This window comes from Halichoerus grypus, chromosome 3 (assembly GCF_964656455.1).
Source record: "Halichoerus grypus chromosome 3, mHalGry1.hap1.1, whole genome shotgun sequence".
Lineage (NCBI taxonomy): Eukaryota > Metazoa > Chordata > Mammalia > Carnivora > Phocidae > Halichoerus > Halichoerus grypus.
In genome coordinates, this window is record NC_135714.1 from 168,221,934 (window position 1) to 168,237,256 (window position 15,323).

At 38.0% G+C, this 15,323-nt stretch overlaps 1 protein-coding gene across 6 annotated transcripts in view; it reads right to left on the minus strand.

Moving 5' to 3' along the window:
• The window catches only part of PSD3 (pleckstrin and Sec7 domain containing 3), a 586,658-nt gene that overhangs the window by 396,857 nt on the left and 174,478 nt on the right, over positions 1-15,323 (minus strand). For all 6 annotated transcript variants that reach the window (XM_078069537.1, XM_078069538.1, XM_078069540.1 and 3 more), the window contains 2 exons: positions 3,211-4,294; positions 183-578 (listed from right to left, as the gene is read on the minus strand). In XM_078069537.1, coding sequence (XP_077925663.1) covers positions 183-578; positions 3,211-4,294 — 1,480 coding nt within the window. The remainder of the gene's footprint in view (positions 1-182; positions 579-3,210; positions 4,295-15,323) is intronic.

Below are 15,323 nucleotides of genomic sequence, written 5' to 3' on the forward strand. Positions count from 1 at the left end.
TAGCAAACTGCTAGGGTGTACTCTGCCTGCCCCTAAAACCCAAATTACTTTCTACTCCCATCATTCACTTATATCCACAGAAATTGGCCAAATGCTGCTTAGATATATTCCACACTCAGATCTCCCAAAGAGAAAATGAAACAAAAACCACCACATGAAATTAATGAGAATAGAGCTAGTACCTTCCCCAGAAAGCAATCTCTGGTGTGCCTTTCATGTAGATGGAGTCACTGGTGTCATTCAGCCCATTGGTGATCCCACTAGAATAGCCCATCACTATTCCACCATCTGCTGAGACGCTCAGGACATCTTGCTGTCCTGCCACCGACGTCCTGTCCAGGAACTGACCGCCTTCCTTAATGCGCTGCTGTATCATTGGAGTTAGGGGCATTTCAAAGCTAAAGTAGCTATCAGGTTCTGAATATAATGTCTCCAAGGACTCAGCACTGTAGTATAAGGAAGTGTTGTCCAAAATGGTTTCAAACTGGGAGCTGTACATATCAGTGGAGTCCTCTGCATACCCAGGCCCAAGGATATCATCATCTCCTCCCCTAAAGTGCTCCTCTTGCTCAAGAATCCTGGAAAGGAAATAAGAATAAAGAATTTCAAAATTAGGCTAATATTCTTTTTATTTTTTCCCCTTCAACCATATAAAAAAGATAATATTCTGTAAAGCTAGCAATTATATTCTTTGGGCTTATATTTTAATATATTTCGAAAGGAAGATACCACGGAAACATATTCGGGTTGACAAACCTCTTGGCATACATGTGCTACACTACCCTCTAAATAATTTATATGGTTTCACACTAGTTTCCCAGTATGTGACTCTATCTGGTCAACTAAACTCCAAATAATAATTCAAATTATTAGCAGCTACTGTCATCCTCAATTTTAACGGACCCATAAATATATCGTGTAAACTTAATGGAGTAAAAATACACTAAACTTTCATCAGTCTATTAATACTTTCTGATTTAAAAAGAACAAACGCCCTCAAGAGGATGAATACATTAGAATCCAAGGCTCGCCCCCTGCTGACAACAAGGCAGCACTGCAGAGAGATTTCAAGCCCAAAATTAGAGAGCCAGTGAATGACCTTTAAAGAAAGTTTTTTTTTTTTTTAAAGCCAACAAACATGTTAATTCCAAGGCTAGCCAAAACAGTGAAAACCTATAAACAACTTACAATTTAATATACATGGGTAGAGCACCAACTAATTAGTATGCAGCATTCTGTTCAAATATTAAAAATGAATATTAGGATAACTACATAAAAAATTTAAAACTCAGTAAGAGCAAGAGGTCAAGAGTTAGAAAAACCTGGAGCTGCATGATGGATGTGCCAATTACCAGCTATGTCACTTTAGAAAACTTTACTTAACCTCTGAGCCTCAGATTCCTATAAACAGGAATACAATAAAAATAGAAAGAAAACTACCTCGTAAGTAACCATATTCCTAGGTATTATGAGGACTCACAATCAACAATACAGTTGTCTCTGTTGTTTCTAAATTACAAAGGTCTACCATGTACCAAATAGTATTCTGGGTTTATATCTCTAAACAGCTTCTCACTGCTTATGGAATAAAATGGCAAGTTCCTATGAGGAAGCTCCTCCCTACCCCTCCATACTCACCCCCTACCCCCCCAACCCTGCTTCCCTGTGGTCCAGCCACACTGCTGTCCAACTTGCCTTTGTCTCACACAACTCCAGGAAGCATGCGTAGTCAGGCAGCCCTCCTTTACACATGCTGTTCCCGCCCTCCCTGGAGTCTTTTTCCTCCCGGTACTCTGCCTGGTTAACTCATACTTATTTTATTTCTCAAGTCTCAGCCTACTTATCATTTCCACAGAAAGGCCGCCTCAGAGCCATCAACTGAATTTAAGTTATTTTTTCTAGTATGTCTCTCTTCCTCTACTTCACAGAACCTACCACTATTTATGATCCTATAATTATTAATATGTTTATATGGTCAGTGTTTATCTTCAGCAGTAAACTCCATGAAGGCAGTGACCATAGGCCATTCTCTATTTTTGAACATTCTTTTATGTCCAGCATCTAGCAGGGTCAATAACATCGTAGACAATCAAACACTATTTGTGGAAAGAGAGAGAGAGAGGAAAGGAAGAATGAATTAATAATATGCAAAAGTGCATATTCCAGTGGGAATATAATTACTGAGCCATGTGCCACATATCAAGGCTGCTTGTGAGGGAAGTCTAGAGATTTTATGTGTTAGGGGGGTGGAGGGGGGAAGGAGTAGAGAGGAGGAGTCCTGATAACCATCCTAAAGGAGCATCACTCTAGATGGATTTGTTAATTAACTGCAGAGGAAAAGGCATTTCCTTACACCAAACAAACAAAAACCCGACAGCCTTGACATAGATGTTCTCCCACATAAACTGTAAAATGTGGTGTTCTGAGGACTGATGGAAGAAAAGATGGTACAAATTGGAAATGAGAGTATACAACAAATCATTCTGCCAGAAGGAGCACTGCAATCAAGAGAGGTGAAGAAAGCTGGGTCCTGTCCTCCATTTATCCAGGCTCTAAGCTGGTGCAGACGTCAGAAATGTGTGGAAAGATCAGGAAATACCATATATGTAAGTTGACTTATCAGGCCCCAAATCAAAACATGTGCTATTTGGGAGAAGGGATTCTCATGTCAATACCACAAACAACTGAATTATAAAGTCTACTTCTGACCTCCTGACCTCCTTTCTAAACCTAGGAAACTGAGGCAGCCCGCACCCAAAACCTCTGCATTCACACGTCTGCAGCTTGTGTGCGGGCACTGGTGCTGCATCCAGAAGAAGTGCCTAAGGTAAGATACAGTGACTACAGGATATGTCAAGAGTCCAAATCTTTTCATATTATTAAAGATAACTGCGGGGTATTGTATATGTAGCTATCTTGACGCTGGAAAACTTGAAACCTGTCAAATATAAAAAATGTCAGAAATGGATGGGTTCGCAGTTTCTCCATAACTCTGCCTCCCTAGTCTATGCCTGATGGACAGCTTTATAACAAGATCACTTTAGTATCTTCGGGACTTAGAAGGAATCCAGCTTACAGTAACTTCTCCTGCACTCTATGGTAACAAGGCCCTGGGATAGTGTGTTGAGTTCTCATAGCCAAGCACAGGATGACGGTCTCCTACTACGTGTACCAGGCATCAGAGACAGCAGGATGACTATGGGAGCTCACCTTCCCTTGTCTCTCTCCAGTTCAGGTTTCTTCTCAGGATGTTCTCTGTTTTCCTTTAGGAAGACCTCATCCTCTCCACTGTCGACAAGAGGCAGAGGGGAAAACGTCCCTGAGCTAGTGTCTGGCTTCTCTGATGAAGCGCTCCAGGTTCCATCCCAAACACTCTCTGTCAAACCAACTGAATTATACAAACCAGCAGATGAGAGGAGATGGCTTGGCACGTTGGAAAACTCTCTGCTTTCAGGAGAGGTCGGCCTTTCCAATGGGATCTCAAAATCCACAGGGTGCTGTATCTCTCTTTTCTCCCCTCCTGTCCACAGTATTTCCACCCCTTGAAATTCCACATGTTTGACCCGGCCGGGGCGTCCTGTGGAGCTACCTTGGTCAGACCTTCTCTCCCTCAAAAAACCAACACTGCCCGCAGAGGTATGGGTCGCTGCTGGGTTCCCCAGGGAGGAGACCGGACGAGCAGGCTCCTGCACACGAAGAGCCCCTTTTCTACCATTATCAGTTATCTCTGAAAGCTCTGCCTGAGCCTCTCCAGTTAATAGTACAGTCAGATCCTTCTGGGTGCTCAAATAAGAATTCTCCTCAGTCGTAACTTTAGCTGAAAGAGGTATATCTGGTCCCTTTCCTTGGCCAGCAGGAAATAATTTGTTGGCTCTGTGTCTCTTTGTTTTATGAAGGGCAGTGTCCAGCTCCCTCTCCACCTGCTGAACTGAAAAACTAGAAACAGCATCTTTGTCCGGTACCTCTGTAGCCTGTAATGTTCCTGAAGCTATTCTGGCTTCTGTGGCCTCCAGAGTTGAAATCAAAGAGTCAATGGGTTGTAAACTTTGTTCCTTGAGGTGACTTTGAGAGAGGGACTCTCTGACATCTTTTGGTCCTTCTGTAGCACTGTCAGGCCCAGAGTGGTGGCCATCGAGAAGCCGGGCCCCCTGCTGCCCCTGTGGGCCGCCCGGCAGAGACTCTGTATCAAACCCAAGAGAAGTTCTTAGGCCTTCTCCACTCTCCTCCATGGTCCCATATTCTGGAAATTCATTTGTGACATTTGGTGGCAGTAAAGTGCTTCCTCCATGATCACCTACGAACAGAACAGAATAGACACATAACTTGTTTTGAACAACAGGTTCCAATGTATATTAATAAATAACAACACATATCAGGTACTCAATAGTCCTTGTTTGATTCTCTCACTGTCTCCTGCCCCTCAGCCACCCAGCAACACATTCTTCTCATAACTTTGCCAGTGGTCCCTTCCACTTAGCTTACATGAGGGTAAGGGTTTTAGTACAGAAGGAGGCATCTAATGACACACGCCATCTTTCACTGTTTTGATAAAGTCCCACACATGCAACTCAGTTGCTGCACATGCAAAAAGAGATTAAAACAAAATCCGTACCACTTGCCGTATACCACTTGTGAAGTAGTAACTAGAATATTTATATTGGGCATAAAAACAAAGAGCCTTATGATCCAGCCAACAACATTTGTGCAGTGCAATCTCCGAGACAGATATGATCTATTTAAAGTCAGTAAATACTTTTTCAGCTGGAAGCCTCCCCTTCACTATTGGATTTCTATGGGGAAAAAAGGCTTTCAGAACATCCTTGGAGAATGAGAGTGAAGTCAAAATGGAATAGGATACTTAATGTGTTAAGAAAAATTTCCAGGATCCCAGCTGCATAAAACCTAAATGTGTGTTATACAGAACCCCAATATATGAAGCAGTAAAAACAGTAATTAGTACATATTTACTGCAACAAACCAAATTTACATTTTCTTATTAAAATGGCAGTCGGTGAGAACAACGAAAATGTTCTGATGAAGAAAAATTTAAACTGGGAGTTTATGGATAACAGTTACAGTTCAATCAGCTCTGATAATCCAATTTCCTTCTGAACTTGGTTTTGGTTACTTTGTATGAAGAAAGTCCTCATCTACACTAGAAATGTAGTGTACTCACTTTGACAACTTTATGAAAGAGGACATTTGTTGTTGTGTTGTTGTTATTTTTAAAGCACTGTGAACTACAACTTTCCTACTTAGTGAAATATTAAATATCTGAATATATACACTAAAATGACAGGGAAGACTTGATTCCAAGGCATGCACAAAATGAGGTTAACTTGGAAACATGAGTTAACATATGGTATCCCACAGTATGCAAAATATGATGAATAGTAATACATCTGAGAGTGTATACTAATGTTCCATTTTTTTAAGTAATTTGAAATATATTTTTTAAATTAAATTTGAATAAGGTATGGACGGAACCCAACAAGCACTTCTCTGTGATGGCAGCACTTATAATACCTTCGTAAGACAGGACTAAGAAAATGTGGCTTGCTGAAATCTGAAGAGGGAGCATCTCTTCAAATCCTGACTTTGAAACAAAGACAGTTAAAAACAATAAGATCTCTCTTACTAGGGTGGCATATTGAGATTTTTTTCCTCTTTGAAGATTCAGTGGTTTGTAATCTGCTCACTAAATTATACCATTACCACTGTCTAATTCCAGAACATTTCACCACCCACCCAAAACAAAACCCATATCCATCAGCTGTCACTCCTCATTGCCCTGTCTCCTCAGCCCCTGGTAATGAGCAATCTACTTTCTGTCTCTACAGATTTGTGTATTCCGGACATGTCATAAAAATGGAATCATATAATATGTGGCATTTTGTGTCTGGCTTTTTTCACTTAGCACAGTGTTTTCAAGGTTTATCCACATTGTGGCATGTATCAGAACTTCATTCCTTTTTATTGCCAAACAATATTTCATTACATGGATATGGCACAGTTTCTTTGTCCATTCATCACTTGATGGAATTTGTGTTGTTTCTACTTTTTGGCTATTAGGAATAATAAACATTTGTATACAACTTTTTGTGTCTACATTTATTTTCAGTTTTCTTGGATATACACCTATGAGTGGCATTTCTGGGTCTCATGGTTATTCTATGTTTAGTGTTTGAGAAACTGCCAGTTTTCCAAAGTAACTGCACCATTTTACATTCCTACCAACAAAATCTGAGAGTACCATTATTGTCCATCTTTTTTTAATTCTAGCTGTCCTGGTGAGATTGAAATGGTATCTCACTATAGTTTTTTTTTTTTTTTAAGATTTTATTTATTTATTTGACAGAGAGAGACACAGCAAGAGAGGGAACACAAGCAGGGGTAGCGGGAGAGGGAGAAGCAGGCCTCCCACAGAGCAGGGAGCCTGATGCGGGGCTCGATCCCAGGACCCTGGGATCAAGACCTAAGCCGAAGGCAGATGCTTAACAACTGAGCCACCCAGGCGCCCCCTCACTGTAGTTTTGATTTGCATTTCTCTAGTGACTGATATTGAGCATCCTGTCATACACAAATTGGTCATCTGTACATTTTCTTTAGAGACATATCTGTTCAGATCCTTTGCCCATTTTATAATTCAGTTACTTATCTTTTTATTATTGGGCTGTAAGAGTTCTTTATATATTCCTGACAGAAGTTCTTTATCAGATATATACTTTGCAAATATTTTCTCCCATTCTGTGGGTTGTCTTTTCCCTTAGTTGATAGTGTCTTTTGAAGCACAAAGGTATTTAATTTTGATAAAATCTAACTTACCTACTTTTTTCTTTTGTTGCTTGTGCTTTTGGTGTTATATGTATCAAATTATTGTCCAAGATCACAAAAATTTATTCCTACGTCGTCTTCTAAGAGTTTTACAGTGTTAGCTATCACATTTAGATCTTTGATCCATTTGGAGTTAATTTTTGTATATGGTGTGAGGTAGAGATCCAACTTCATTTTTTACATGGATATCCAGTTGTCCCAACACTATCTGTTGAAAAAAACTATTCCCTCCCCCACTGAACTGCCTTGATACCCTTGTAGAAAATCAACTGACCCTAAGTGTAAAGGTTTATTTCTGGACTCTCAATTCTATTCCATTGAGCTAGAAGCCTTTCTTGTAGCTGGTATTACACCATCTTGATTATTATAACTCTGTAGAAAGTAAAATCAGGAAGTGTGAGTCGTACTTTGTTCATCCTTTTCCAAGTTGTTTTGACTACTCTGGGCCCCTTGCATTTCCTATATGAATTTTAGGATCAGCTTGTCAGACAGCTGGAATTTTGAGAGACTTGGGTAAATCTGTAGAGTACTGGAATCTTAACAATATTACTATTACATCTTTTGATCTATGCTACAGACTGTCTTTCCATTTATTTTTCTTTAATTTCTCTTAGCATTCTTTTGTAATTTTAAATGTACAAATTTTGCATTATTTTTGTTAAATTTATTCCCCTCAGTAGTTTATTCCTTTTGATACTGTTATAAGTACAACTGTCATTTTAAACTTGCATTTTCAGATTATTCATTGCTAACACAGAGAAATACAATTGGTTACTGTACACTGAACTTACTGCAACCTTGCTGAACTTACAAGTTCTAATAACTTTTTTGTGGATTTCCTACATACAAAATCATGTCATCCATGAAAATAAAAAATTTCACTTTTTCTTTATTATCTGGACGCCTTTTATTTCTTTTCTTTCTTTTTTTTGGCCTAATTGCTCTAGCTAAACCTCTAGTACAACGTTGATTAGAAGTGGTAAGAGCAGGGATGCCTGGGTGGCTCAGTTGGTTAAGCGCCTGCGTTCAGCTCAGGTCATGATCTCAGGGTCCTGGGACTGAACACCAAGTCAGGCTCCCTACTCAGCAGAGTCTGCTTCTCCCTCTGCCCCTCCCCCCACCCCTGGCTCATGGGCGCGCGCTCTCTCTCTCAAATAAATAAAAATCTTAAAAAAAAAAAAAAAAAAAAAGAAGTGGTAAGAGCAGACAATCTTTTCTTGTTCTTAAACTTAGGAGAAAGCTTTCAGTCTCTTACCATTAAATATAACGTTAGCTGTGGACTTTTAACAAATGCCTTCTATCAGGCTGAGGAAGATCCCTTCTACTCCTAGTATGTCGAGTGTTTTTATCACGAAATGGTGTCGAATTCTGTCAAATGCTTTTTCTCTGTTGAGATGCTCATGTGGATTTCATATTTTTTTCTAGTAACATGGTGTATTACATTAACTGATTTTTATATACTGAACCAACCTTCATCCCTGAAATAAATCTCACTTGGTCGGAGTGTATAATCCTTTTTATATGTTGCTAAATTCAGGTTTCTAGTATTTTGGGTGAGCAATATTGGTCTGCAGTTGTCTTGTATTATCTTCACCCGGCTTTGGTATTAGGGTGATGCTGGCTTCACAAAATGAATTGGGAAATATCCTATATTGGCATCTGTTTATACCTTTTACACTTTTTTAAAACATTTTTTATGTTTTATACTTTTTTTGAGCTCTTAACAGTTTTCTCTCCATTAATAAGTTTCTTTAGCACTTTAAAGCTATAAATTTATTGTTAATATGCAATGAAAGAAAAAACTGAATAATCCAAAAAGATAATTTCCTTTCTTTAACATAGTAAAAGAGCTTAAAATGCATAGAGAAGTACTTAGTCCACAGTAGGAAATATTTCCTTTAAATTTTAAATGTTTTTCATTATTTCTCTAAGCTAGATATCTTTACAAAAATTCAAGGACCAAAGAATATAGAATTTCAAAGGTTGAAGGGATTTAAGAATTAAATAAGCCATCTAACATTAGTTAGGTGAGAAACCAGGCTCAACTGAATGATATACTCTACCAACCTGACACAACAAATAAAAAATCAGAGCTTTTCTATTCTACCTCTACTATGCTTTACATCCCTCCCCGCCCCTCCACCTTTATTGGTAGTAAGGTACCCTAATATGTGTGTCTTCAATCTTTTCCCTGAAATTTAAAAATCTTCTGAAATGGTTAACCAATGCCCAGCCTCATTTTCCCATTTTGCTCCTAAACCAAAAATTATGTTGCTTTCTGTAATTTCACACTGCCTACAGAATAAAGTCTAAACTCCTTGAGCTAGAAGTCCCAATCCCAAACCAGTCCCAATCTATCTTCCCCAAATTACTCTTTTTCTCTTGTTCAACTCTTTTCAAATATACTATACTATTACTTCTCTAACTGAAGAAGGGATACAGCACATGAATACCTTGAAAAGGTTCTCTCAAATATATACTGGAAATTAAGTTAACTATATATACATGCTTTTGCCTTTGCTCAATCTCTTTTCCCCAGAGGACATAGTTTTTCTTCCCATCTCTAAATGACCAGATTGTTTTCATCCTTCAAGACCTAACTCAAATCCCCTTTCTCTAATTAAGTCTTCCCTTAATCACCAGCCCTTGCAAGAAGTCACCTCTCCCCTTACAAATATCAAGAGAATCTTAGCTGTACATTACATATAGTAGTACAAATACATGAAATAAGTGGACATGATGTTAGCTCATATTTTAAAGCTACAAAAGGCAACAATTTTTAACCTATCTGAAGTGCTTTAACAAAACTGCCCATAGTGACCATTGAAGCCATACATATATTTAACATACCAAAGGGAAATCCGTTCAACAAAAGGAAGAAAAATTACACTTTATCATTCAGGAGTCCACTTTGCTCTAACAGTTTAAACTGCCACCTGTAAAACCACCACTAAAATAAACACAGCAACTAGCCCAAAGAGAAGTGACCATAAAGAAATCAAGAAAAGACGCCTCAAAGGAATTAAATAATCTCTCCATCCTATTTTTAATACTTTTCATTAAAATGTACCACATAAAGGAGATGGCAAATGCCTCAGTTGTGGGAAACAGCTTGTGATATCTTGATATAACAACTTCACAACTGGTCAAAGAAAGTGAGACAAAAGGGAGAAGGACAAAACCAAAACCCTGCATGACAAATAGCCTGCTTTACTATTCCAGTCAGTTCTCCTGTTCTAAGTTTACTGTTCTAATAAATACTATTCTAATAAGTTTTGCTTACTTTTTAACTAAATAAGGACTAGCATAGACCAAGAGAAATCAATGTTCTGAGAGGCAAACTGACTTGACCAAGGTAAATGGAACGACGTTCAACCATATATTATGCGAGAATTACAAGTCAGGACTAGATTCGTAGTCTTTTTGTCTATCTGGAGTAAATTCCTGGGAAAAACTAAGAGGCCTCTGATTTGTCAGACCTTTATTTCTGACAGCAATAATATTACCAGACACAATAAAGAATGAAAAATCTTCCAGTTGTAGCTTCTGAGTAAAAATAGCCTTAAACATCACATGGCTCTTGGTTAGAGCACTCATCACAGGACTCAGCATAGCATCAAATCTTTCCTTTCAAATAAGGCATTTCTTTGTTAGAATGCAAGAGCGGTTCATTTTTGCTGCTTGCATTTCAGGTCACCACTTAAACTGTATTTAACAACAAACAAAACTTTGTAAGATATTAATCCTGACCTTCTTATTTAGAATTTCTGACTTATTCCTTATTTTTAAAAATCGAGACTATTTATTAGGGTGATTGTTTTTTAAAAGACCAAATTCTTCTTTTACTTTAAGATTTTTTTTCTGTTCCCTTTGGAAACAGGACCACAGATACTTCCCATTAAATGCCTATCATTTCCAAAATTCCTTCAAATTCAACATACTTCTTTAATTACCTGCTGTGTACTAAACATAGGGGATTCAAAAGTAAATACTGCCAAAGCATGAAAAGTCTGTTTACCATGTTAGAGAAGTTTATTCTGGTAGCATTTGAAGGGACATACAGGGGAGAAAGAACGAGCATAAACAGACTCAGGAGTCACGACACAGGCTACTGGCAATAGCGCAGGTGAGGTGATGCATGCTTGAGCCTGGGCAAGGGCAGAAGGGACAGAACAAAGATGCAAGGGCTCCTGCATCTCCCACTCCAGCCAGTATCCACACCCAGTATCACCGCATGCCCTCTGCCCAGCCCCCTCTAACTTCAACATGCTCCCACAAAGCTACTGCTCAGCCCATGCCAACTGCTGTGGGCTCTTAGACCTCACTTGTTAAAGCTTTTCCTTCACCTTTGTCAGTGTCTATCTATTACTAATGTAAGAATCCAAGTGAATACTGAAATAGCTATTTCTCTTCCCAAAAGTCTTACTGAATTAGTCTTGCCCAAATTTGGTTCCGTATCTGTGACAAAGGGATTTGCGAAGTATAAAAAAAGAACTTTAGCAGTTAACTAAATATAAACCACACACTAGTAGAATCTGAATTAATAAGAGTTCATAGCTTTTCTGCATTTATTTTTCCCCTTAAAGGAATGAAAATGTAGTGTCAAGTGTGTAGGAGGGAGGGGAGGAGAGAGAGAAGAAGAGTTTTTTACACTCATGTGAAATACATATACTTTGCGGAGTTATCTATTTATATTCCTTTAGGAATCATCTTTTTCTAATAGGAATCTTATCTGCCACTTTGTGTATTTGGTCAGATCCCTAACAAATTGTTTTTTGTTGTTTAGTAAAGATGCTTTTCCTGTGATAAACTAAACCCAGTAGTTCTTTTAATGTTTTTTTAACTTAATATATTGAGAAAGAAATGGGATACTTTTGAATGTTAACAAGATCAATTTCAAGAGTGCTTTGGGTTGTATATTAAATAGCCATCCACTTCTGGGAAACAGGGACAGGACTGAAATAAAACACAATGGAAAAAAAAAACTACATAAAACTAAGAAGCTTCTTGTTTGGCAAAGGAAACCATCAATAAAATGAAAAGGCACCCTACTGATTGGGAGAAAATACTTGAAAATCATATATCTGATAAGAGTTAATATCCAAAATACATAAAGAACTCATATAACTCAACAGCAGAAAAAAATCCAATTTAAAAATGGGGAGAAGTTCTGAAAAGACTTTTTTTTTTCAAGTAAGACATATAGATATACATATAGGTACATGAAAAGATGCTCAACATCATTAATCATCAGGGAAATGCAAATCAAAACCGCAATGAGATATCAGTTCATATCTCTTAGATAGGCCAGTATCAAAAACACAAGAAAAACAAGTGTTAGAGAGGATGTGGAAGAAAGGGAACCCTTGTGCCCTGTTGGTAGGAATGTAAATCGGTGCAGCCACTATGGAAAACAGTATGGTGGAACCTCAAAAAATTAAAAATATTATTTACTCTCATATGACCCAGCAATTCCACTTTTGGGTATTTATCCAAAGAAAATGAAAACACACTAATTCGAAAAGAGAGGCACCCCCATGTTCACTGCAGCATTATTTACAATATCCAACATATGCAAACAGCCCAAGTGTACATCAACAGATGAATGAATAAAGACAATCTCACGGGTGTGTGCACACGCGCATAGACACACAGACATACAGACACACACACTGAAATATTACTCAGTCATAAAAAAAGAAGGAAATCCTGCCATCTGCAATAACATGGATAGACCTTGAGGGCATTATGCTGAGTGAAATAAGTCAGACAGAGAAAGACAAGTATTGTATGATCTCATATACATACGGAAATCCTAAAAACAGCAACAACAACATCCAAGTTCACAGAAAACAGACTGGTGGTTACCAGAAGCAGGGCGTGGGAGTTAGGTGAAATGGGTGAAGGGGGTCAAAAGGCACAAACTTCCAGTTGCAAAATAAATAAGTCATGGAGATGTAATGTGCTGTATAGTGACTATAATTAACGATACCGTAGCATATATTTCAAAGTTGCTAAGAGAGTAGATCTTAAAAGCCCTCATCACAAGAAAAAAAATTATGACTATATATGGTGATGGATGTTAACTACACGTTCTGTGGCGAATATTTTGCAATATATACAAATATCAAATCGTTATGCACTTGAAACTAATATAATGTTACATGTCAATTATACCTCAACTTTAAAAACCTGTTTTTCTTCAAATCATAAGGAAATGAGCTTGCTCCATAAGATGGGCTTCAGAAAAACTGTGGCCTTCTAAGAATGATCCTGAGGACCAGTAAATGAAATGGATTTTCTTCCATTCTGGCTAGCAAAGTCCTTAAAAGAAAATGGTCGAAGGAAAAAAGTAAGAACTATTTGGCAAGTCTACTGCAGACTAGGACACAGGAAGCTGAAATGTGAAGCAAGTGAAAAGGTTTATCATGAGGGATTCTGAGCAACAGGATGTCGGTTTCCCAAGAGAATATGACTGTCATGTCTATGCCTAGAGCCCCAGAAGAACCATAATTATGAATTCTACACATACATATTCCCTAGAAACTGGATCCAGTCATGTTTAGAAAGAGGTTTTTTGTTTTTGTTTTGTACTGTTTTTGTTTTGTTGCCATGAGAATATAAACTGCAAAAGGCTGGAACTTGGCTTTCTTTTTCATTATATCCCCAGAGCCCAGAACAATAGTACCTAGCAAAATGGATATATTTGTTGGATAAATGAATAAATGAAGAGTGTCCTATAACCATCAGGATACCATTTAATAGAACCTCAAAACAGAAACAAAAAGAAACCTACCAAAACCAAAATACTACATGTCAGTGCCATCAGCCTTCTGTCCCCTAGTCCCCAGTACAGGCTTGAATAGACTGCTGCAAACATGGGGGTCCTTCCTAATGTTACAGCCAGCTAATTCTTCCAACTGCTCAGTCAACATTTATTGTGAGCCAAGTATGTGCTCAACACTGGAAAACAAAGCAACAAACAAGGCCAACATGGCTCTTGCCATCAGAGAGCTTGCAATCCAGTTTGTATGCACTTGTCTATTGCAGACAAAGTTCAGGCAGTGGTAAAATTAAGAGGACACAATCTCGCCCACCGTTCCAGATTTCAACATGACCCCAGAGGGGCTATTACCATTAAGAATAAATTTCTCAACTGATTGTCTTACTTTAAGTGCTATGCTGTCCAATATGTTACGCACAACCACATATGGCTACTTAAATTTAAATTAATTAAAATAAAATAAAATTGAAAATCCAGTGCTCAATACCATATGTAGTTAGTGGCTACCATATTGCACCACACAGATATAGAACATTTTTCTGTGATCACAGAAAATTCTATTTGGAAGTACCGTCCTAGAATCTTCCTACTCACAGTGTGGCCTTGGGACAGTAACACAAATACCACCCATGAGTTTGTAAAAAATGAAGACTCTGTTGCCACCCTAGACCTTCCTAATCAGAATCTGTATTTCTAAAAAGAAACCCAGGTTATTTATATACACATTAAAGTATGAGAAGCACTTCTCCATAGAACTACAACAGTATCTACTACAATATCTAGAAGTTGTTCTGACTACATTTAAATGGCTACTTTTTTATTCTAAAATATAATCCCAAGGGGCGCCTGGGTGGTTCAGTCGTTAAGCGTCTGCCTTTGGCTCAGGTCATGATCCCAGGGTCCTGGGATCGAGCCCCGAGTCGGGCTCCCTGCTCGGCGGGAAGCCTGCTTCTCCCTCTCCCATTCCCCCTGCTGTGTTCCCTCTCTTGCTGTCTCTCTGTCAAATGAATAAATAAAATATTTTTAAAAAATGAAAATAAAAATAAAAAATAAAATATAATACCAAGAGTTCCTACCTCCTAACTGAAAGGTCCAACAAACAACCAAATAGACAACAACTAAAGAAGCATACAGTCTCTCATTCCTACAAGACAAGGGCTTGCTCATTCTCATCTGGGTTTGCCCTCCAATTATCCTAGAATCTTTTTTAAGAGAGGAAGAGAATCTCCTCTACTGTGATATAATCTCTTCTTTATTTTACATCTCATAGTAAATTTCTCTCACAGTGAATGGTCAATGACTCAACTCTACCTATGAAAAAAAAACATAAAATCCTAAAATAATGCAAATGTAAACTTGAGCATTGTAAACATCTGTACACAGCCTTAACGAAATAACATTAGAGCTTAAAGGAAAAGGGCTGAGGGAAAGGTAAGCTTTTTCAATTTTTTAAAAACAGGATTTTCCCAGACTTTTAATGTACATGTCACTGGATATATTACTTGTAAAATAAAAATGCATGGACAAATTCACTCTGATGAGGTACTTTCAAGAGTGCACTAGGGGGTCTGTAATCTATTTTTTATGAGTTCAAATCAACAGATTTTCATGTCTTTATAAATCGCAGCTAACTTAGCCACTAAAAATCTATTTTCTCTCCTTTCCATGTACTTTGTTCATAAATGCAATAATGTTGGGGTGCCAA